This window comes from Typopeltis vanoorti, chromosome 24 (assembly GCF_054136105.1).
Source record: "Typopeltis vanoorti isolate ZY-2024b chromosome 24, IOZ_Tvanoo_1.0, whole genome shotgun sequence".
NCBI classification, from domain to species: domain Eukaryota; kingdom Metazoa; phylum Arthropoda; class Arachnida; order Uropygi; family Thelyphonidae; genus Typopeltis; species Typopeltis vanoorti.
In genome coordinates this window covers 10,458,573-10,484,337 of record NC_143572.1, presented here as the reverse complement: position 1 = coordinate 10,484,337, position 25,765 = coordinate 10,458,573, and the positions used below count along the sequence as shown (strand labels likewise).

The following is a 25,765-nucleotide window of genomic DNA, read 5'->3' as shown; positions in this document are numbered from 1 at the left end:
ACTCGGGAACCGGTCGAAAAAAGGCTTAGAAAAATTTCCTCTAGTCGCCGACTAGACTCGAAACCAAGTCTTCCTTCGTGCGGCCAAGCGCCGTGGTTGGCAAATGCCACATCCACTGAGCTACACAACAGCCTCCTTCTTCCACAATTTTCTTCCAAATCTCTGGATAATTTGCAGCCACCTCCTTATCTGCATTTGCAGCTTCGGCTGTGATTAGAACATTATATAGACTATTTCTCTCTTTTGAAACGCTCCAACAACCCAGCACTAGCGTGGAATTCTTCTTTTTCATCATTGATAGCTCTTTCTTTCAAGGTTGCAAAGAGACAATGCTTTTGATTTAATAAGGTCAGTGCTTAGTGGGATCCGTTTTTGGATACAGTCTTCGATCCATGTAGAAAGAAGCCTCTCTAATTCAATCATTATAATACTTTGATTTCGAGTGCATGCATGATGAACTTGCATGATGCGCTAAAGCAGCTTTAACTTTCTCTTTGTATTCAGCAGCTTTGCTTAAAATCGCTCTTATAGTTGATTCACACATTTTTGTGTTCTTGTCCTACCTTTGCTCTGTACTCGCCTTGTTCATTTTTCTTTATTATTTCAAGTGTTTCTTTCCAATGAGATTACTTTTCAAATCATTTTCACACTTCCACTTTTTTGCTCACTAATTCTTTTACTCATGATGAAAGGCTGGGAAAATACTTTAAAATAAAAAAGTAAGGAAAACAATTGCAAAGGATGCACGAGATATGATCATCAAAATACTATGTAAATAGCAGATGACATAAATTTTGGCGGTAAATCTGGAACATAGTGTACATGGAAATAGTGTAGTATGCCATTAAAAAATAACTTTGTAAAATGTTTTAAATTGGTAACTAAATTATTTCCTCCTGGTGAGTGAAAAATAGTTAGCCATAAAAAATATATATAGAAAGAAGATGTTTGAATAACATTTATTTTTAAGATATATATATATATATATATATATATATATATAGAGAGAGAGAGAGAGAGAGAGAGAGAGAGAGATGCACTAATCTAATTTGGGTATAGAAAAAAAAAACGACGCACTAATCGGGGTGCATTAATTGAGGGATTGCTGTACTTGCATAAATCTTACCAGGAACACTCAGTAGGGAAATACGTCTGCAATTCTCACATTCACAGTTTTATTTCCCTTTTTGTATATGGGTACTATGAGAGCTCTACTCCAATCATCTGGAATTCATCCCTCCTTCCAGGACTTCTGAAATGCATGCCTGTTGACTGTTTTTTTACCACTGTGTAGAAGTTAAATCATATGTAGAACACAAGATTTGTGAAGAATAAAACTGTTTCCAGAAAGGAATGATCGTGTATTGACCCAGCATTCATCTTAAAAATCTTAATGGAAAAGCATTGTGAATTCAACATAAAAATACACATAGAATTTGTAGATTACTAGAAAGCTTTGACAATCTTAAGGAACTAACTTTTGACCATACTGATGAATCTAAACATTCCAAATCAGCTGCTTGCTGCAATAACTAACATGTATCAAAACAACCAAATAGCTGTAAGAATCAATGAAAAAGTTAACAAAAAAACTTGCAAACTATCCAATTCCAGACTTTTTTTGGAATTCAAGATACACACAACACAGGAAATGGTTCTCTTTGGATTGGGGAGGGAGGATATAGGGTAACAAAGCATATTATCTAGGTCAAAAGTAAGAAACAGCAAGTACTTATGTGTACTATATAAGAATGAATAATAATAAGAAGAAATTAAATTCTGGACATGGTATAGGAAAAAGGCAAAACAGGAAACAAAATGAAGTGCATGATTTTTCCATGCACTTCAGAGAAATGATGAATGTTAGTTAAGAATGAATAATAAATCTATGCATCTTGAATATCTTAAAAATATACAGCTTAAATGAAAATACACTGCTTGGAAAGAAGTCAATGGAAACCATAGTGTGAGGAACAAAGAGCTATGGCACCCACTTTAAGATGTAGGGCATCCTTTAGCTGCGATGACTGCAGAAATCCTACAGGGCATGCTTTCCATAAGAATACAATAGCAATCAATGAGAATTTTGGACCATTCTACCTATAGGCATGTAGTGAGGTCCTGGACTGTTGTGGAGCAAATATATCTTAACCTCACTCAACAGATGTTCAATAGTGTTGAGATCAGGGTTCTGTGGAGGCCAGTCAAGTGTGGTGACGTTCATATCCACAAACCATGCAGTTACAGCAGCGGCAACCTTATGATAGTGCATTCTCTTGCTGAAAGAGACAATGGTCAGTTCCACAGAAATGCCACAAAGTAGGAAGCATTGCATTTCTAGAATCTTCAGATATCTCCCAGAGTTCAATGTTCATGGCACCACAAACAGAGTTCCGAGGCCAAACCAGGATCATACCATCACATTGCCACCTCTGAATTATTTTATAGTTGGAGTTATGCATTTTGGCAAGAGATGTTCACCAGGCCTCTGCCACACCTCTCCATCTCCTCAGTAGAGGGTGTAACGTGATTTGTCACTCTGTAATACAGATTGCCAAGCTTCCATGTCCCACTGTACAAGCTCTTTGCACCACTAAAGATGACACTGCATGTTGGTTTGGATAATGTGGGGCTTGCATATTGCAATCCTACCACAGAAACCCATGTTTTGAGTCTTGGCTCTGAATGTTTTTGTGCAGATTCTTGTTCCAGTCAATGCCTGGAACTCCACATTTGATGTGTTGTCCGACGAATGGTGATTTTTTTTTTTACACATCATCCTTCGTAGCACCCTACAGTCATGTTTGGTGAGTGTGGTGGGTCATCCACTGTAGGTAGCACTTGCAGTTGATTCCCTGTGCTTACATCTCAGTATGGTATCACTGACTGTTGATCTGAGCTGGCCCAATTTGTCAACAATTTGCCGAACAGATAGGCCTGTAATACGGCATCCTATCACAAAACCTCTCTCAAACTCAGTCAGTTCCCTTCTCACAGCCATTTCACCTAGACACAGTTGCACTGACTTGGGAGCATCATATTTTCCCAATTTGTACTGATTACAAACACATTACTTGATACATGGCATGGTGCACTTTGCTCATGGGTGTCCAGTGACTTCTTTCCAAAGTGTAGAATCATAAATACAGACTTGCACTACTTTATACCTATAGACAATTATCAGGAAATGAAAGTTTGTCATAAACAGAATATTTGTTTTAGTTCTGTAGTACACAAATGGTAGAAATCATTTAGAAAGAAAGAACAAATAGCCAGAATTTTATCACATATCAAGGAAAGCATACCATATGAATATTATATAACAGTGCACAAATGGCAAAAATAGATCGTACATATAAATGCTTGTGAGTTTTGTTTGTTAGGAAGTTAGAATAAGCATTGATATTTCACAGCCAACTAACAGCAAACGAGAGGTTTTTTTAAAATTTTATTTATATGAAGCAGTAAATTAACACGTTCGCTGCCAACTATGAGTATACTCATATGACGCTTACCGCCGGCAACGAGATTACTGTACTGACCTTGAAGAAGTGAAAATGCTTGGCTTGTGGAGCTAGCATCAAAACTGTGTATTCTCATAGATGGTATATGCTCTGCACAAGCCAACTACGAGTATCCTCGTATGATGCTTACCGCCGGGAACGAGATTACCGTACTGACCTTTAAGAAGTGAAATTGCTCGGCGTAGGGGAACAGACTATGCCGAAGTGGCATGGCAGCGAACATGTTAACGGAACAAATAAAAAATATCAATGTCGCATAGCTAAGTAATTGAATATTTTTTTTCTATTATATTATTTCCTGCTATATTGCAATTTAGCATACTTCTACACATATATGAAGAGTGACAGCCAGTGTTAATAGGAGGGGAAGCAATCAAATTCAGTCTGAATGTACAGGATTGTTCATGCATCACAAGAAAGTGCAATTTCAGGATTGGCTGACTCACAATTTGAAATTTTGAAGGATAGCTATTTTGGAGATTGGATAAATGGTGCATTACTGTAATTCCATCCAAGAAAGGTTGATAACCAATAAAGAGTGAACCTTCTCCTTTCTATGCAATCCATGGGTGAATCAAGGATTACGTAACAAGAAGTCACTGGCATTTCTTTTATACATTTCTTCAAATGATATGCACAAAGGACTAACTCAGAAGTGAAGTGTTCCCAGATAACTAGTGTACCATCAACATAACAGATCAATTGCAGCTTGTTAAGTGGTTGCAATATACTGATGATATTCTAGTTATCTGGGAATATTCAACATCATAGGTAATTCTCCGTGCATCATGTAACCAACAAATGACATTGAAACGTAATTTCCTTGGGAAATTAAGAATAAATCTATAACATCCTTCCTTGACAAATCAACAAATCTGTTCAGTTTTGAGATCTACAGCAACCTATGAACATGGAAGGTACTTACATGCTAGGTTTCACCGTTTTTGGAGTGAAGCTAGGCACCCAAAAAACTTTAGCATATAGAGATGAATCTACACAATAAGATCCTCTTTATGTGAGCAGTGAAAAGGACACTTTCTTACTCAATGGGCAGCAAAATGCAAAATAAATTTTGACCTTTCTTGCTATGTATAGAAAGGCCTGTCAAAAATTGCAGTGATAATTTGAAGATATTATATCAAGGTGACATATAAATTCATAAGATTATAGTTGGATTTACAAAATATTCTCCACCATTGGCATAAACATCCTAGAATGTATGAGAAAGATGTGACTGCAGCATCTCATGCCTTGACTAGCTAGGTGTGTGAAATCCACTAACCATAAATAGGAAAACTTGGTTCTCTCATCCCATGCTCCTGACAAGTCTCACAAAGTCAGCTAGATGATGATAATCAATACCTTCCTATATTTCGGCAATGTTACACTGGCATCTTCTGGGAACATAAAACTATGACATGTGCACGCAGGTACTAACAACAGACTCGTTGTTAGTGCCTGCATGCACATATCATAGTTTTATGTTCCCAGAAGATGGCAATGTAACATTGCCGAAATATAGGAGGGCATTGATTAAAATTTTTAAATTAATATTTTAGTATACTGTACATTGTCATTTCCTGAAAAATTTAAAGTCATGTGTAACCAACGTATAAGTTTACTACAAGAATTACAATGCATGAATGTCAACACAAAACATGTCCTGCACACCTAAGATAGTGCTTTGTATACAGTTCTATAGTTTTTTTTTTTAATATAATGTATTCCTTATTAATTATATGAAGAGCCAAAGGCTTCAATTCGGCGACATATCCCTTAACTTAAATAATGTATTCCTGATGATAAAAAGCAGCAAGGTATTGTCAAAAGTATAAGGCTTACTTATTAAATAACAAACTGCAATTTAATGTGTGAAGTCCATGTTAAAAAGGTCTGTTTTACATTTTACTAGCATTTAAGGGAGTCATTGAGAACTGAAGAATGGCAAGATTTCTGAGTCAAACTGTAACAATATTTCCTTTAGGAGAACATAATGTGATCCATATGGGATCACATTACGAAGAGAAATCAAAATTAAAGATATTTTGATCTATAGAACAAGAAAAATATTTCAGCTAGATAGGCATGGCTTTAAAATCGTCCATTGCCAACCACGCGATATCACGTGATGCGAGTTCTCACCGATCGGTCGATCACGCGTTATCGCATGGACGTTGCTATCAAGTGAAAAAAAATTGGCCACCACACGAAATTCCAATTTTCGGCTTGGCAATGAACGTGTTAATGAATTTGACAAATTAAATATGGAAAAAAAATAATAATTAAAAGTTCACTGGCTAGTAAAAACTGAAAAGGAACTAATTCTGACACTATAATAAATTAATCTCTTGTCTGTCCTCAAGGTGTGTAAGTAAATACTACCTATGACAAGCATAACACAAGATTTTATGATTAGATCAGCATTTTTCTTGAAGTTGGTTTATTACTTGTGTAAAAGCAACAAAACACTTAACTACTGGAAGCATCTAGTCTAATTAGTGGAATGAAGCTCCAATAGAGGAGTGCAAGAAGTATACCATGGAGAAATAAAATTTTGCATAAGCACATATATATGACATGATATATTTTGAAAGTGCCCATGATTGAGGATGTGAATCATTGTGCGGTTGTTATGTGGTCTCCCATCACCGAGTTATATAAACCGTATATTATCGCATATAATGCGAACTAGAAATTTTGTTTTGAAAACTAGCCTTAAAATGCCATGTCCACGTATAATGCAGTCTGTTAATCTTGTTCCATAACATTATAAATAATACAATACGAATTAACAAAAGAAATATTTATTTTAAAACAAAATGTCAAAATACAATACGAATTAACGAAAGAAATTTATTTTAAAACAAAATGTCAAAATACAATACGAATTAATGAAAGAAATATTTATTTTAAAACAAAATGTCAAAATCCTTTATATTCTTCATCATTTGAGTCGTCAAACATTTCATTTATAAATTCATTTGTAGGGATTGTGTCATCAGTGTAGCAGTTGTCGTCATCGTCTTCATGCTTTCCATTTTGTTGTGCGTCATCCTCGCTTTCGTATATGACGTGATCTTCAGATCCATCCATTGAATTACTTATTCCACATTTAAGAAATGAGTGTTGAATCATTTCAGATGGTATCGAATCCCATGCTTCTTTAACTCAGCTGGTGGTTAGGGTGAGCTCAGGCTTCTGAAAATTCACATCCTTTGTCATCTTCACCAAACCAGATGACATCCATTCTCTCCATTTTTCACATAAATGATCTTTAAACGGCTGCAAAACGGAAGTTAGACCACCCGGTATGACTGCTAGGTCTGAACGTAGCTCACGTGCTTTCTCTTTGCTTGCCTCCGTTAAATGCGCCTGAAACATATCCCAGACTAGCATGCTTTGTTGATGTAACAAGCTACCTGGATGTATGTTCCATACTTGATCCAGCCACAATTGTACACCTTCTTCATCCATCCAACCTTTCTGATTGGCACGAACAATTACACCTGGTGGAAATTTCATATGCTTTGGAATGTTCTTCCTTTTAAATATCACTGTCAGCTTTAATTTGGTTCCGTCTGTCATGCATGCTAGAACAACGGTAAAATGCGTTTTTTTCACGAAGACACCCTTTTCACCAACTGAGTTTACTGTTCGATTCCCAGACATATCAAAGTACATGGGCATCTCATCCATATTGCCAATTTGGGAAAGTTCATATCCGTGACACTTCCGTAATTTTATGATAAATTTATGAAAGGACTGCACTTTTTCTTCAAGCAGCTTTGGTAACATCTGCGTAATTTTTGTTCGGTGTTGTAATGTTAATGCTTTGCGTTCCATAAATCTGTTGCACCACCCAGGCGAAGCAAGAAAAGATGAAATACCCGGTGTTTCCTCGAATTTACCATTTTTGAGTTGTAGAGCTCGAAAACGAATTGCATTTCTTGTTACTATAATGCCATCTTGTCGTAGTGTAAAAATCCATTCATTTAGTTCTTCTTCGAGTTCTGGAAAGGATGCTACATCTCAACGACAGGCATGTTTCATTTTGGGGATTTTTTCAAGACTGTCTTTTTGCTTATGCCAAAGTCTAATATTACTCTCTGCTACACCAAATTCTCTATTTTTTTACTAAATAATTTAAGGAAATTACAACGTAAACTAGGATATACATTAAAATAAATTTTAATTTACTTCAATACTTTGGCAACGTCACGTTGCCATTTTCAAGGAACTTAAGAACAAGACACGTGCACACAGGAACAACAAACAGTAAGTGAGGAACAAGCAGGAGGCTATTATTTCTCCTATTATCCTGATGGTGCCCCCTAGCGGGCAACATTGATATTCTTGGGCAATTGGGCTGAAGGTTTTCTGATTTAGGTTTCCCAAATTTTAGGCAGTCTCATGCAGCCAAATTTGTTGAGGTTTGGATTGTTTCTTAGGGCTGAAGCTGATTCCATGAAAAGCCTTTCATATTTGTATTTACTACGGTGTATTATCGTGGCTTTCTTCCACCGTATTCTATGGCAGGTATCCAGCGCATGGTTAGCAAGACCAGAGTGGCTGTATTGGTGAATGTAGTCGGATGTAGTCCTTGTGTTCGGCAATTCTGATATTTGCTGTTTGGCCAAAGTAGGACAGCTTACAGCTACAAGGGACCTGGTATACACCAGGTAGGTCTAGGGGGGGGGGGAGTTGGTCTTTAGTGGAGCAGATAAGGGATGCCAATTTTTTATATTGGTCTGTAACAAGAAGTTAAGTCATGTTTTTCTAGGATTTTTGTAATTTTTTCCGAGGTGCCTCAGATATAGGGTATGGTGGTGGATTACTGGTTTCAATATTTTTTTTGGGGGTAGAACTAAACCACATTCGCAACACTTTCTCAGCCAATGGCTACCCCCCCCCCCCAAAAAAAAAATATTGAAACCAGTAAACCACAATCCCCCTCACAACAAGGATTACTCTAAATCCATCACCATACTCTATATACGAGGCACCTCAGAAAAAATTACAAAAATCCTAAAAAAACATGACTTAACTTCTTGTTACAGACCATATAAAAAATTGGCATCCCTTATCTGCTCTACTAAAGACCCCTCCCAGACCTACCTGGTGTATACCAGGTCCCTTGCAGCTGTAAGCTGTCCTACTTTGGCCAAATAAGCAGGACAGCAAATATCAGAATTTCAGAACACAAGGACTACATCCAGTTTCACCAATACAGCCACTCTGGTCTTGTTGACCATGCGCTGGATACCTGCCATAGAATACGGTGGAAGAAAGTCACGATAATACACCGTAGTAAATACAAATATGAAAGGATTTTCATGGAATCAGCTTCAGCCCTAAGAAACAATCCAAACCTCAACAAATTTGGCTGCATGAGAATGCCTAAAATTTGGGAAACCTACATCAGAAGACCTTCAGCCCAATCGCCCAAGAATACCAACATTTCCCGCTAGGGAGCACCATCAGGACTTTAGGAGAAATAATAGCTTCCTGCTTCCTCACTTACTGTTTGTTGTTCCTGCGTGCACGTGTCTTGTTCTTAAGTTCCTTGAAAATGGCAACGTGACACTGCTGAAACATTGAAGTATATTAAAATTTATTTTAATGTATATCCTAGTTTACGTTGTAATTTCCTTAAATTATTTAGTAAAAAATGCATAACCAACATCTAAGCCTTTCCACGAGAACCAAATTCTCTCATAGCAACACTGTTATGTTCTTCTGCAAACTGCACGACACGCAATTTAAATCCTGCTTCAAAAGATGAACGTTTACGTTTCTGTTTGGTCATTTTCAGGCTAGGTTTGTTTAACAAATAATATTTAAAATGAATTGTGGTTAAACCGATATACCTAACTGTGCCCTATCATTCGGGGACCGAGTGCACATCGTATCTGTGCATAAAGCCAGTAATGTAAGTAGCTTTATGCAGATACGATTCGCGCTCGGTTGCCGAATGCGAGTGCGTCAAGTAGATTTGATTGCATAGGCATTAGGTAGTATATATTGTGTGTGCAAGTCTAATAAGATGTTATATTTTTTAGGATCTGCATATAATGCGAATCCCCAACTTTAAGTAGTATTTTTTACCATAAATTTTTCGCAATATACGCGATAATATATGGTGTATATATATATATATATATATATATATAATAGATTTAAAAGGGGAAAGAAGAAATTTGCTTGATACTTGATGTTAAACATTTAAAAAAAAAAAGCAAGCAAGCATTGAAAGTCAAAATAAGTCTCAGTTTGTTGTAACATCTGGCTCTGTAGCAAACACTAATATGACTATCAACTTTAGGTTTCAAAGAATGTATTCTACTTCACCTTAAATCAGAACCAGTAGGAAATTCTCCACTAAAGTTAGCATGATATGATGTATATTATGGTGGCATTTCAGATAAATGTTGAACTTGGTTCCTAGTTTGACATAAGAGACATAATGGCATATCCCCCCCCCCCTTTAAAATACATATAAATTCTTCTTCCATTGTTCCTTAAATACTTTATTTTTGTCCATGTATTTACACTTCTTCAATAACATCACTACATCCTTGCAAGCAATAAAAATAGTATGTTAGAATGATTAAAATTGTTAGATCATAACATAATGTCCATGCAGTAAATAAGCCTAATCTGATTGGCAACAACGAAGACATAGTACTGTTATGACATCTGCCTGATGTTGCCACTTGTCCATTTATGCCTTTTATTTATTTATTTTTGTCTCATTATGCTTTAGTATATATGTACACAGTTCTACTATTCCTTCCCCGTTCTGTTGCTGACAGTGACTCCTTACATCCCTCATCTATATGGGATCGCATTATGAAGAGAAATCAAAATTGGAGTTATTTTGATCTATAGAACAAGTAAAATATTTCAGCTAGTTAGGAATGGCTTTTAATGATTTTGGCAAATTAAATATGGAAATATATAATAGAATAAGCAATGCTGGTTTAGTGGGGAGTCAGATGAATGAATTTATGTGAAACAGACAAGAAAGTCAAAATACTAAACAAGTACTATATAAGCAGAATCGTCCAGCCAATATTAGATCTGAGAGGTAGGTTAAAAATAGAACAGTAATTCAAAGACTTGAGATCATCGATGTGATAGTTCTGAAAAAAAAATTGGAGATGGGGAAGAGGCAAAACAGATGATCGCACCAGTTGCAAAATTACATTAAAAATATCACAAAGTAATGTAATATGATGATTAGCATTTTAAGAATGTATGAGAAGAGCTAATCTATGGTCACTTAACATGTGTCAAATGCCAGAGGGGAGAGCAACATCTTGGTGGATCAATGCAGTTTGTAGTGCCTAAAAGACAAAAATGTAACATATAACAATATGAGGACCTCACAAATAATACATAAGCTTAAAAGAAATTCATTGGTAGGAAGCTAGTAATAGTGCCAATTCAATAATTACTGTATTTGCCTTGAGAATGCAGATTACAAAATGGTGAATTTTTCTGGAACAATCATGTAATTAAATTTAAATAACTGGATACATGTAACTCTCTCTCTCTCTCTACTGTAATTTGTTTAGGTTGTTACAGTAAGTTTAAGTAATGAGTGTTTGCTGTAGTTCAAACTGAGTCTATAATCAAAGAAAGAGCCATACAGCCTTATTTTGGCAACCTAAATTATGTGGAAATAGTGAATATTAAGGATCCAACTTTATTTCAAAGCCAAATATATGTGAAAACTTTAGAGGTTTCAAAATTTTGACCAGAGAGCTTATGAGAATACAATCCTTGGCATCGGAGTTGCCTTAGCTTGCACTACTAAAAGACATGAGCACTGACTAGGCGTTCATATATTCACCCTTATATTAATGCATTTGATAAAAGTTTTACTGGCCTGACAGCCATTTCAAACTAGTTAGTTCTCTTTGGAGACTAGGCAATTCAATTTTTTCAACTTGCCAATTTACAAAACTCACGAGTGACCTAAAAGATCGCTCTCTTCAGTAGCTCCAAAACTGGATCGCTTATGAATCTGTGCGCCATCTAATCACCAAGCCAAACTTCAGCCCTGCATAACCAGAAGGAAGTACTGCCACCAAGCCAAGTCTTTGCTCAGCAAAATGGCAGACAAACCACTAGAGTGCATGGGCTTACTGCTGTTTTCAAAGACTAGGCAATTCAATTTGTTCAAATTGCCAATTCCAAAAACTCATCAGTGACCTCAGTAGCTCTGAAACTGGATCTCTTATGAATCTTTGCACTCTGCCTGATCAACAACCTATACCTCAGCCATGCACAACTACGGAGCCAAGCCTTAACTTGGCAAGGCAACAAACAAACTGCTAGAGTGCATGACCTACTTTTCTTTTTGGAGGCCAAGCAGAAAGCTTAACAGAGCAAGAACTTTCATTCAATACTCAAGGAATTCCATTCCAGAGAGTTGTATTTTTCATAGCAAGCAGAGAAAAGGAAGTTGTCATTCCTCTTTATAAGACCTTAATATTCTCACATCTGGATTACTGTGCTCAAGTCCCTCTGGGTTTCTTGGGGATGAGGAAGCAGCAGAGAGAGGATTCAAAGGTGAGTGACCTGTGGAATGTTCCCTATGAGGATAGATTGAAGGTGTGTGGATTGCAGAAGCTGATTGATAGGAGAAAAAGAGAGGATATGATAGAAACATTTAGGTTGCTTAAAGGGTTTTATAGGACTGATGTGCTGGAAATGTTTTAGCAGCACTTGACTAGAGGGAAGAGAACAAGGGGTCATCCCTGGAAGTTGAATAAAGGTGTGGTTAGTATGGGTGTGGGGAATAGATTTTTTGCTTGGAGAGTCATGAATGAGTGGAATGGGTTGCCAGAGTCAGTTGTGGGTGCTTTGTCTTTTAATGGGTTCAAGGAGAGGTATGATAGATTGGGTCTCCCACAATGAGTCTTTGGACTCCACGGAGGTGCCCGTATAATAATAAATAATAATAAGTGAACTATCAGTTGATGTGTAATAGTAATTATCAAGGAAAGTGCCATACTGCTTCATTTCAGCGACGTAATTATATAGAAATAGTAGATATTAAGGATCCAGCATTATTTAAAAGTCAAATATATGTGGAAACCTGGAACATTTTGAAAGATTGACGAGACAGCTTATGAGAATACAATCCTTGGCATCAGAGGTGCCTTAGCTTGCACTACTTAAATGACACAAGCATTGCCCAGGCATCCATATAGTCACCTTTTATTAGTGCATTTGATAAAAATTTCATTAGCCTGAAAGCTGTTTAAACTGATTGGTTCTCTTCAAGTAGTGCAAGCTTAGGCAAGTCCGATGCAAGAATTGTATGTTAATTCTGATATACAGTTAATGTTAAATGCAAGAACATTTTCCAGTGGTAAATAAGGATAGTATTTCATTCTTTTCAATATTGAACTTCTGTTTTTTTTTCTTCTTTTCTTTTCCCAATTGCATAAATGCTTGCCATTGTAGTTCATCACTATTTAGTCTTAGGAAATAGAAAATTGGATACAATGTTTGCAAAAATTACATTTTATTGAAGAAAAAAGAATCAGTTCAAAAGACTACCTACCTGAAGTCGTTTTGTTTTGAAAGCTTCCTGCTGCAAAGCACTAGTTTTATCTGCTACAGTTGTCTGTGCTTCCTTTAGTTGAGAAAGATACTTTTCCAAATGGAGTTTTAAGTCAGCAGCTGATTGTGTGCTTTCTATAGCTTTCCTTTTATGCATTTCCATTGCTTGCTGGCGTAAACTATAGCATTATTTAGAAGGAGAAAAAAACACTATAGATACAAGTAAGGAAATGACTGCAGACAATCATGAAATGGTAATGTGTCATAGCATTCAGGTATAGTGACACCATTTGTTATCAAAATGATCTGAAAGTGACCAAAACTAAAATGACTCCAAATGTTAACAGATTTTCATTCAGCCAGAGAGGAATTATTATACTATGAGAGCTTTGTTCATTGTTGTCCAGTTTTTTTTTTTTTTTTTAATCTGTGACAGTTGACAGCATATACCACCTATGAGGGGATACTGGAAAGTTATGATAAACACTTAGAACAAAAATGACATTAAAGCAACTGATATAACCACAAGAAAGAAGATCCTGGTAACAGAGTTATGAAGGCAACTTATGTTCTTATATCCTCATATGTTCTTTCTTGTGGTTATATCAGTTGCTTTAATATCATTTCTGTTCTAGGTGTTTATTAGAAATTTCCAGACCCTGCCCTTGTAATTTGTTTAATAATATTACTAATTTATTACTAGCATCAGCCAAAACTAATAGAATATTAACAAATAAATTAGTATCGTATGTTGCGCTTTCACGCAGGCCTACACATTTTACCACGTAAGCTTCCGTAACCGATAATCCTGTGGAATAGGTTGGTTGCTCCTTAGTGTGTGTGTGTGTGTGTGTGTGTATATATCACTGGTGTCATGTGCCCATTTCGGTTGGGTGTGCTGTCATGTGGGTTATACAACATGCGCTACAAATTTCACGTCAATTTGACCATATGCATGTGCCCACAGAAAATTTTCCGGGGGGGGGGGGGGGGGGGGAAGCTTGGAGACAAATAATTACATCAATAAATGTCTTTTAGCATTTTTTGATGTAATTATTTATCGATGTAAACTATAAATACAGTATGTTATTTTCATTTTACATCGATTTTAATGATCTTTAATTTTTGGAAAAAAAAAAGTATTCAGAATTAAAAATAGAAAAATTTAATAAAATTGATATTTCATTAAAAATCAACAAATTAATTAATCCCAAAATCCTAAATTCAATTATTTCAGTTTAAAAGCAAAAAAAAAAAAATCATAAAACTAACAAGTAAAATAATATTAAATTACTTACATACACTTACCTTTTAAAAATGTATTTTTCTGTTTAAATTTGTTTCACTATAAATTTACAATTCACACTTCACTCAGTGACTCACTAGACACAGAGGGCAAAGGAACTGGTCTCGCTGTTCACAAATCAGAAAAAGATGAACCAAAAACAGGAACAGGTGTTTTATTTCTGCAATAAAACACGTATTCTATGGCTACACCGCCATGGGCTGAAACAGGCCAACTCATAATAAAATTTTAAGACAGACAAAGCTTACATATAAGGTTATAAGACATAAGGTTACATATTTCAATCACTTTTACGATTATAATTGTGGAATTTTTTTACTCGAGCCTGGGGGAGTTCCCCGTTTGCTCTCCTCCCTCTGCAGATGCCCATGACCGTATCATTGCATTTTTATAGATGCATGAAAGTTTTGAGAGTGCATAGCACATCAGCACTCATCTTAATTGGTCCAATGCAATTAATTGCAGGATAACTTCGAATACTTCTGCATAGCGTGGGGTGAACAATCTGTTTTAAGATTTATTAGAAAACAACAACGAAGGAGAATGCTATAGTTGGTTGGTATATCTGAAATACTCAAAGATGAAAATATGTGAACCATCATTTATAAGACAGGTTAGAATAGGAAATGAAAAGAAAGAATAAGTGTGAGTAGAAATACTTTCATTAATGGTAAACGAATTACTAATAATTAACATTTGTGATATGTGTGTCCTACAAGTTGCTGGGTAGAGCAAATAGCAAGCCTATAAAGTCTAGACATGAATAAGTGAATTTATGATGACATAATTAAAAAAAAAAACTTACGAGGAGACAGAGAATGGCAGGAATAAATATCGTTTGATGGAGCAGCAAATCATCTCGTAAAATTTGTTGCCCATGTTATGTATATTTCGCTACGTTTTCCAAGAAATTTCTTTTGTTTACTGAGACTCAGTATACATAACATCTGACCATAATCAGAATTATCCATACTTTCAAGAATCCTACATTCATCATTTTAGTTTATTTTTTATTTATAAAAAATAAACTAAAATGATGTTTAAATTTATTTAAACATCATTTTAAAATAAATTGATATTTTATCAATTTATTTTGATAAAATATCAATTTTATCAAAAATTTTTTTTGATAAAATTGATATTTTATCAAAAATATCAATTTTTGATAAAATATCAATTATTTTATCAAATAATTGATAAAATAATTTATCAATTATTTGATAAAATAATTGATAAATTATTTTATCAAATAATTGATAAATTATTTTATCAATTATTTGATAAAATTAAAATTTGATAATTTAAAAAAATTTTTTTTTTTTTAGTATCGGGGTTCTTCTGTCTTATCAATCTCACATATGCTGGTATTTTGTTGAAGATCAACAACGTCTTATAATACACAGAATATTCATTTTTATTCAGGAATAGATATTTTTTACTGTCTGTTGTTTCCGAAGACTAGAATAAAAATGTCTCTATACTGTTAAAAAACTTTGAAACCTCAACAGATGCTATACTACATAGCAACAGAAACATTTAGTTTTTTTCTCCTAACATCCACTTTCAAATTTTCAGTTCAAGAAAACATGTAAGAGCTGTTTGTAATAAAACCATCGGATATAGTAATCGCTCAACTCATGACCAGTGGCAACATTCAACTGGATTGGTTGACACAATAACCAATCACAGCTGCTAGGTGAGCTCAAAATTTTAGCTCGCCAAGCCCCACCTTCTCAGTGGTTTAAAATTATTAGAAAGCTAAGAATTTGACCTGTGCCCTCTTTACATCTTTTTAAAGAGTACAAAGGTGCATGCATTTTGAAAGCACACCCGGGCTATTAACGTGAATGTGACACAATGTTTACGCGGCGAAAAGTGCCTTCTTCATGAAGCACTAATACTTTATTACCCCCGTGAAGAGGACAACGAAGCATTAGTAGAATATATTGTGTTCAATTTTAGGAATCGTGCAAAGTCTGCAAACAATTAGGGGAGTCTTTAATGGGAATAAATGCAAAAATATAATATGAGTGATACTGATATTTCGTGGATGAGCACTGCACACCCAGAATATTCGCCCGATACACACACACACTACTTGGAAAGAAGTAAACAGACAAACCCCATGGACAAGGTGTATTGTGCCATGTAACAAGTTCCGTGTTTATAGCTGGTATAAATTGGAGATATATGATGCTTCCAAGTTAGTGCAACTGTGACCAGATGAAATAGCTGCGAGAAGGGAACTGAAGGAGTTTGAAAGAGGCATTGTGATAGGATGCCATGTTGCAGGGCTATCTTTTCGGCAAATTGTTGACAAAATGGGGCCAACCCAGGCCAGCAATCAGTGATACCATAGTGAGATGGAAGCACATGGAGTCAACTACAAGTAAACTACAACCATGACCCATCACATTCACCGAATGGCAGACAAACCATTATGGCAGACAAGCCAACAAATAGCACTTTTTATATAAGACTGTAGGACGCTATATAAAAAGTGCTATTTGTTGGCTGATATGCTGAGTGCAGAGTTCCCAGCATCAATTGGAACAAGAATCTGCAAAAAACATTCTGAATCGATGCTCACAACATGGATTTCCACGGTAGGACTGTCATACGCAAGTCCTGCATTACTCAAACCAACATGCAGTGTTGACTTCAGTGGTGCAAAGAGCATGCACAGTGGGACATGGAAGCTTGGAAAGCTGTGTTATGGAGTGACAAATCATATGCCCTCTACTGAGGAGATGGATGGGTGTGGTGGATGCCTGGTGAACGTCTCTTACCAGAGTGCGTAACCCCAATTATGAAATTCGGAGATGGGGATGTGATGGTATGGTCCTGTTTTTCCTGGTTTGGCCTTAGACCTCTGTTTGTGGTGTCACGATCATTGAACTCCAAGAGGTATCTGAACATTCTGGACAATGCAAGTGCTTCCTACTTTGTGACATTTCTACGGAACTGACCATTGTCTCTTTCAGCAAGACAATGCACCATGTCATAAGGCTAATGCTGTAACTGCATAGTTTGCGGACATGAATGTCACCACATTTGACTTGTCTCCACAAAACCCTGATCTCAACCCTATTGAATATCTGTGGGATAAACTGGAGTGTCAGGCAAGTTCAAGGGACACCCACCCCTGCAACAATCCAGGACCTCATTACATGTCTAGATCTAGAAGAATAATGGTCCAAAATTCCCAGTGATTGCTATCATATGTTTGTGGAAAGTATGCCCTGTAGAATTGCTGCAGTCATTGCAGTGAAAAAGGCGGTTCTACATCTTATTAAGTTGGGCACCGTGGCTGTTTGTTCCTCACACTATGGTGTCCATTGACTTCTTTCCAAGCAGTGTATATGTCACTTTACCAATGAAAGGTATCATAAACCTATAGTATATGAGAACTATGGGCAGGCAAAGGATTATTTTTTTAAATCCCCACTGAACTGTACTGAACTAAGAAAAAAAAAAAAAAGTCAGAACCATTGAATAATGAGTGTCTTGAACCTAAGACTGAAAATTAGTGTACCGCATCATAGGCATATGATCAAAGATACATTTTTTGTTAGCATGCTATTGATATTTCACATTTTGAAAGAGCTATTACAGGATGTCTCTTGATGATCAAAGCTCTACTGAATGGTACTTCTATAGCAAAAATTGAATGAAAGTGAGAAGAAGAGTTGGGCAGAGTTTATGAAACTCAGGACTGTTTTTGGTTTATGTTGTAGCAATTTTCTTTTGCATAATTATTAAAGAAAAGGGTAATAAATATTCAATATTTTATTACAGCAAAACAGCATTTGATATGAAATTGACTGAGAGCTTACACACGACTGAGTATTCACTAGTGGAAAATACAACTTTCTAATGTGATATTCCATAGTACTGAATAGAGGGATTTTTACTCTCATAAGGATTCTTTCTCCTGCTCTCAGATGATAACCAAAAGTTCAAAATAAATATCTTATCAGTGCAACCTTCATCAAAACACACTGATAAATGGTGATTACATTAATTTTTGAGCAAGGTTCATTGTCATTTAAGTAGTGTATGTTGTGTTTATTTTACAGGTTGGCTATAATTAAACTTCCCTTATTCAGAGCCTTATGTAGCTCGATCTAACAACCGGAATGTCACCAAATTTCATAGGGAGACTAATCAAGACATGGAAGAAGGATTCTGCAAAAAAAATTTTAGTTCAAAAAGTTGCTGATGGAGGGATATGGCACTGTTGTAGCTCAGGAAGCCAAAAATTTCTATAAAATAAAGTTGAATACCTGATTTGCTGGCAAAGAGCTATAAAGTAAAAGGTAAACTTCACAAACAGTTATTTTACAACTGCAATTCATCAGCCGCTCTTTGTGAGTTTAGACCACACCAGAACTTGGATACAGATCCTCTATCAGTTAATGCAGTTAGATTGATGATTCAGAAGTTTGAAGAAACAGGATCTTTGGAAGTTCAACCTGGCAGAGGAGGGAAACCAGTGCCTCCACGAATAACTGAAGATGTTACCACTGCAATTATTGATGGATCGCACAAAAATGTTGCTGGTTGCTGCACCCATGTAGCAGCATGACAATTTGATGTGCCTTATTCCATGTTATGGAAAGTCTTGCACAAAATTATTACATTTTATCCATACAAGATATGCTATGTACAGCAGCTGCTACACAATTATGATAAGTGACTAGCATTTGCTCTGACGTTTCTGGGCAGATTGGAAGTCAACTAATGCTTGGTCTTGGAAAATTCTGTGGGGAGATGAGGCACATTTTTATCTGAACAGGACTGTAAACATCCAAAAATTGTCGAATTTGGACTTCCAACTCACACCATGTGCTCCAGGAACTCCCATTACATTCACCAAAAATTACCATTTGGTGTGGCCTCACAGCAGATTTTATAATAGGGCCATTCTCTTTTCAGGACATCACGCCAACAGGACCAGTAAGCTTGTTCCATTACCACATGGAAATATCACAATATGCTGAACAGTTTGTCATTCTGCAACTTCAGCAACAACTATGTCTGAACGAGACCATTTTTATGCAAGATAGAGCACCTCTCCACATTGCATGACCAGTGCAGCAGCTTCTATGGCATCACTTCACACAAGAAAGAGTGATTAGTCACTTCTTTCCAGTTGTATGGCCACCTTACTTCGCTAATATTACTCTATGCAATTTTTGGTTGTGAGATTACCTGAAAGCCAATGTTTATTGTGGTGGTGTCTCGAACTTGACAGTCTTAAAGAACAACATCCTTTCAGGCTGCCAAAACATGTTAGAGTTTCAGACATGTTACATTCTGCTATTGAGAATGCTGTGTACAGGATACAATTTCTGGTCCACGAGAACAGTGGCCATGTTGAACCAGGTCCTCTTTTACATGGGTGAATTCACTGTGCAACAGGTTATTCTTCAGTAACTGTAATACCGTAATTACTGTGCTAAATTAAATTGAGATTAAATGTTTTATTGCTGTGCTATCATAAGTGTAATCTTTCATTTCAGTTTAGTCTTTGTTACACACACATCAAATCTGCCCCCCCCCCCCCACTGCACATATAAGTCTTTCTCTTTAGAAAGAAAGAATCTACTCACACAAACACTCTCATGCCTGAAAGATGTATTCTTTCAAGTTCCTAGTTACTTTTGATGTTAAAAACATTTCTATCAGCATTATCCAGAATTTTTCACAATGAAAACAAATTACAGGAGCATCAATTTTAGTTCATTTTTTATTCCTCGCCTTGTGGCTACAATTCGTTCCTCGTTAGAATCTATGTCCTCCAAAATCTGTAAACCTTTCTTAATTAAGCTGAGACATGTTAATTTTGCAATTGTCATGTGCTTTTCTGGTAGAACTGGATCTGAGGTTTCGGTCTCTTCAGTAGCGCTTTACTCACACATCTCTATGAGCTTGCCGATTGTAAGCTCCTTGTTATGCAAGTCTAACAGCTCGCTGACATCTTCACTGTAGACCTGAATCTAATTGCCTGGCAAGGTTGACAACTTCTTCTATTGCCTCAGCAACTTGATCAGTTTCTGGCAACAATTCCTTTTCGCATTTAAAAAAGGATGGACAAAGTTTTTTCCAGACCATTCAAGGTTTTTTTGGGAAATTTCACCCCAAGAATCCCCGATAATCCTTACGGCATCTAAAACATTAAACTGTTTCCAAAATTCTTTAACAGACAATTGCTCATTTTGCCCCATAGCTTCATTCATACTTGCAAACGAACGGCACGTGTAGTACGTTTTGAATGTTTTGATAACTCCTTGGTTCATTAGTTGAAGTAAGCTGGTTGTATTTGGAGGCAAAAAAACAACTTTTACACATATATCAAAATCAATTAAAGTTGCAGGAGAGTGACCAGGTGCATTATCAATAATGAGCATAACTTTAAACGGAATTTTTTTAAACTGGCAGTAATGTTCAACTTCAGGTATGAAGTGATGATCAAACCAGTCTTCAAAAATAGAAGCTGTCACCCAAGCTTCAGAATTTGACTTCCAAATCACTGTCAAGCCAGCTTTAGATTTTTTTTTAGAGTTCTTGGATTTTCGGAGCGATAAATTAAGAGAGGTTTTAACTTGCAATCACCAGCTGCATTTCCACCAAGCATTACTGTCAACCGGTCTTTGGAAGCCTTAAAGCCAGGAAACGTTTTTTTCTTCACGTGCGATGAATGTTCTCTTAGGCATCTTTTTCCAGAATAAGCCGGTCTTGTCTATATTAAATATGGTTTGACTGCTATAGCTACCTTCCTCGATGATAGCCTTAAGTGTCTCAGGAAAAGAAGATGTAGCCTCTTTATCAGTGCTTGCCGCCTCTCCACGATGCTGTGCCAGTTGCAGCGATTTTTTGAACCAACCATTACTGGCACGAAATTTTCTTCTTTTTCTCCAGCTTCTACTTTTAGCCTCTCAAAAGTCAGCTTGGCTACATATTGTCGTTTGATCAACTGGACAATTTTTTACTTTCACTTGATTATCACACCATAATTTAAGCATTGTTTCCATCTCACCAATAATCCCATGACGTTTATGAATTATGCTTGAATTCAATGATTGGGCATTTTTCGCAGCAGCGAGAATTGTTTCTTTATCTTTTATGATTGTTCTTACTGTGGATTCCTGTAGATCAAACTTCTTTGCTAGCTCACAAATTTTCATTCTGCCCCCAAAATCCTTAATAATGTTCAGTTTTGTTTCCAAAGTCAATGTTTTTCTTTTCTTGCTAGCTGTAGAAGAATCTAGCTGTAATAATGTCGTCCAACTTCTTTTGGACGACATTATTATTTTTTATGTGATAAAATTTTTATCAAGAACATAACATTAAACAATCGCAAGGTTTGTAGACTATAAAAATCGGGTATGAATGGAGACCGTGTGAAACATGTCAGTGCTTGTTCACAGCATGTGCAATACTGGTGAATGCAGCCGGCGCCGGAAAGATACGACTAGTGGTGAGGCGTGAAGCAGGACGGGAATACGTACATATAAGAAACTGCATAACTCCGGATTCACGTAAGTCAGGGTATTACTGTACATTCTTTCCATTCCTGCAGAATCTTCCCTGTTCTGAGACTCAAATTATATAGCCTAGTCAAAGGAATAGCTAGTTCAGCTGAACACTCTTTCAGCACAAGTGCTACAAGATATCCCGTCAGTCCCTATTGCTGAATTCTTATTCAGTTTATGCAAACAGCTCTAATACCCCCTCTTCATACACCTGAGTTTCTTCATTTAGTGAAAAGGTAGCAGTGAACTCAATGTTGCATACACCAAGTTGATAGCTCTTAGCAAAATGGACACTCATTAGTGGAACAACCTCTTCTGCATCTGTAACCCTAACACTATCTGAATTCAATGAATATGAAAGAATAATTCAGAAGAATTATTCTTTCATATTCATTCTTTCTTTTACTTTCAGCATATCCATAGAATTCTTGTGGATTGTCTTTAGTTTGTAGAGCCAGTTTATTTTCATACTCAGAATTAGCTTTCCTTACAACAGTTGTGACTCTTCTGGCCTGTTACTTATAATTTTCATAACGGACATCATCCTTATGCACACAGTATTCCTTCCACATCATCTGTTTCTTAAAAATCTCTTGCTTAATAAGATTACACATCCATTTGACTTCTACCCTATTTATTCTTCGAACTCTCGAAAGTTGTCTCGAAACACATTCTGATATTGCATCATTCAAGTATTTTTAAATGCTTCCCATTTAATGTTGATATTCTTCCCATCCAGCAACTGATACATTATGATGAACTCAGCATACTCCTCAGTTGGTCATAATTCCTGCTTCATAATTCAGCATGCAACCTTTTCTGAATAGACTTAGTCACTTCACAAGTGACTAAGTTTATTCATGATGATTGCATGATGACTGTCACCATGATCAAATCTAACACTCATTGATTTCGAGTTCGTTCTGTCATATGCTGCTTGAGGAAGTTGTCCCGTAACAGCTCATTAAATTCAGTTTCTTTCTTCTCGTGAGATTTTTGCTACCCAATCAATATTTGGATAATTAAAGTCTCCTATTATGATTACTGTTTTTACACCCATCATCTCTATTTGGTGATGGATTTCTTCATCATTGGTAACCATTCCACCAGGTCTGTAAGAACACACCACAGTGTAATTGATCTTGTTAAATTCCACCTCAAGGCTTCAAACTCACTGCCACACGAAATACTGTTACTATTACTACAATCATAGTTCTCAACACTAACTGGATCCAAGTCATGCAGTATCATTGGCAGCACGCCCTTCCTCTCCTATCCTTCCTAAATACGATGTACCCTTTACACTCGATACCAGTTAGTATGTCTGATCCTGATAGCCAGGTTTCATTAATGCCTACAATCTGAGGTCGCAACATAACGCCCAAGGCAAGAAACTCTATCCCTTTGTTTCTGATACTCCTAGCATTCGTGTATAGACATAATAATCTACCTGCATGTTCTTCTGCGGTATGCATGACATAATTGGACAACTTGCAGATCTCTATTCTTCTCTAGTGCCTTATACATGAAGACATCTTTGCACACGTTTGATGCGTTGGATGAACACAAAGTGGAATTCTTTCTCTCCTTGTAATTATTATTACTATTACGTAACACCTCCAGGAAGTCCAAAGACTCATTGAGGGAGGACACCTACTCTACATCTCTCTGTTTCCATCCAATCCACTAACAGCACCTACCACCTGCCGCCACCACTAGTATTTCCACAGACAATCACAAACATCCATGCCCACAGCAGGATTCAAACTGGCAGCCTTTTGGCTGGAGAGTGGATATGCTAACTGCTCGGCCAACCAGGCCGTAAATTATTTCCATAATAATGCCCATTCCCCTCATTAGTACAATTATATAACATTGCTTTTGCACTCATATTCTCAACACCACTCCCATTATAATTTAGTTTCCCTGACTCTGTTAGGTCTGAAACCAATTATTAATTTTTTAAGCCCCTTGATAGCAAATGCATTCAGGTATAGGCCATTCCTCTTATACAAATCTAATCTTCTCTCAAAATTCACTCCACGCATCCAAAAACTCGTATCTATTCCTTCTACAAAGCCTACTCATTAAATCATTTGCTATCATAACCCTTCTTCTTAATTCATTTTTATTATATCGAGGTAATATACTTACTATTTTGACTTTCTTACTCTTCACTCTCGCCTCTTCCAACAATCCTGTCATGTCCTCTCTCATGCTGAACTTATCACTAATTAAGTCATTAGTACCTACTACAATTATGATCTCATTTACTTTCCTTTTTTGTTTTTGAATTGCTTGCATTATATTTTTAATTTTTGCTCCTGGAAAACTTGAAGTTATAACCCACTCATCAACAGCATGTTTTATGATAGAGTTGGCATACCAAATAAGATCCTTCTTTTTACAAGCAACATTAATTACCTGATTTTCATTACTTACTGACTTATCTCATTCTGCTTTGTTGTTTCTTATTTTGCTGATTAATTTTCTTTTCCTCTTTATGTTCCTTCAAACAACTCTCGACTTTCTGTAATTCCTGTCCGTCTCTCTGATAACCTGCTTCAATTTTGCTATTTTGGAGATTAATTCGTTTTCAATACCCATCCTTAGCGGAGCAAACCTTCTTGTTCTCAACTTCGCTGCTCTTCTTAGTGTTACGTTTCTTATGAGTTTTTGGTGTCATTTTAAACTATATTTATTATTACAATATCTTAACAAAAATATATTATAAAACACTATAAAAACAGATAAAAATCACCAATTATGACTAGCAGATGTCTGCATAAGAGGAAACATCTCCTTGCTTATTACATTACATTTCAGACTGATTATACTTAACATTCTGTTAGAATTTCAACAAGGTAATGAAACTATATTCCAAACTTGGTCTATGCAACTTTTGTCCATTAAGGAGGAGAACATTTTTGATCAGTTTTGCTAGTTTAAGTATTCAATACTTCTTTTATTAAATAGTATTAATGAAATGAGTGATATACAATATAGAACCAGAGTTACAGCAGGTTAAACATCTGTCTTAATCATTCTTATAATAATAATTTATTTTAATAATAATTGTGAGTAACAGCTAGAAAGACAAAATCTTTGAGTCTAGTTGAACTCCAGGGTGTTGGAAGGGTAAGAACAAGAACCTCCAAATCTGATATACAGCCACTTCTTTTTAAAGCATTTGATTGAAACTCCTGCGTTTTATCTGACCAGTATCACCAAACTGAGTATACAACTTCCTCATCAAGAAATAATGAATGTAGTTTATAATGTAAAATTAGTACAGGAAAACCCAGTTTTATATTACGCATGACTGTTTGCTCTGTCCCCCCCTCCCCCAGCTCACAGAGCTATGAACATAATTTACTTTGGTGCATTTGAAGTAACATGCTGAATATATTCATAAACTATCACAGGTTCTCAAATGAAATATATTTATTTTAATGTGAGGCTTTTGTCTTAATAAGGCTATATTGCAATCTGTCAATAATACTTTTCCTTTACTCACAATAATCATTTATAACTGCAGGCATGTAATAATACAAGTATCATGGGATCTTACCTGCCTCTGCCAAACAACAAATCTGAAACTGTCAGACAGTGAAATCCTTACCACAATATATGCTGAAGGTCAAACATTTGTAATCACCAGGTCGCAGAGATATCACCATAATCTGACTTCATACTTCACCATTTCAAGTAAAGGATGGAGAAGATCACTGGATCACAAATGAAATATTACATTACTTATTCCAGGTTGAGACTTTTGGCATTAGGGAATATTAGTGTCAGGGTGGCCAAGCAGTCTAAGG

General features: G+C 36.1%; 1 protein-coding gene across 8 annotated transcripts in view; it reads right to left on the bottom strand.

Annotated features, from left to right (window-relative positions):
- Positions 1-25,765, bottom strand: part of Bre1 (E3 ubiquitin-protein ligase Bre1) — a 385,362-nt gene that overhangs the window by 20,282 nt on the left and 339,315 nt on the right. For all 8 annotated transcript variants that reach the window (XM_090413492.1, XM_090413495.1, XM_090413499.1 and 5 more), the window contains one exon: positions 13,102-13,279. In XM_090413492.1, the coding sequence (XP_090269618.1) occupies positions 13,102-13,279 (178 nt within the window). The remainder of the gene's footprint in view (positions 1-13,101; positions 13,280-25,765) is intronic.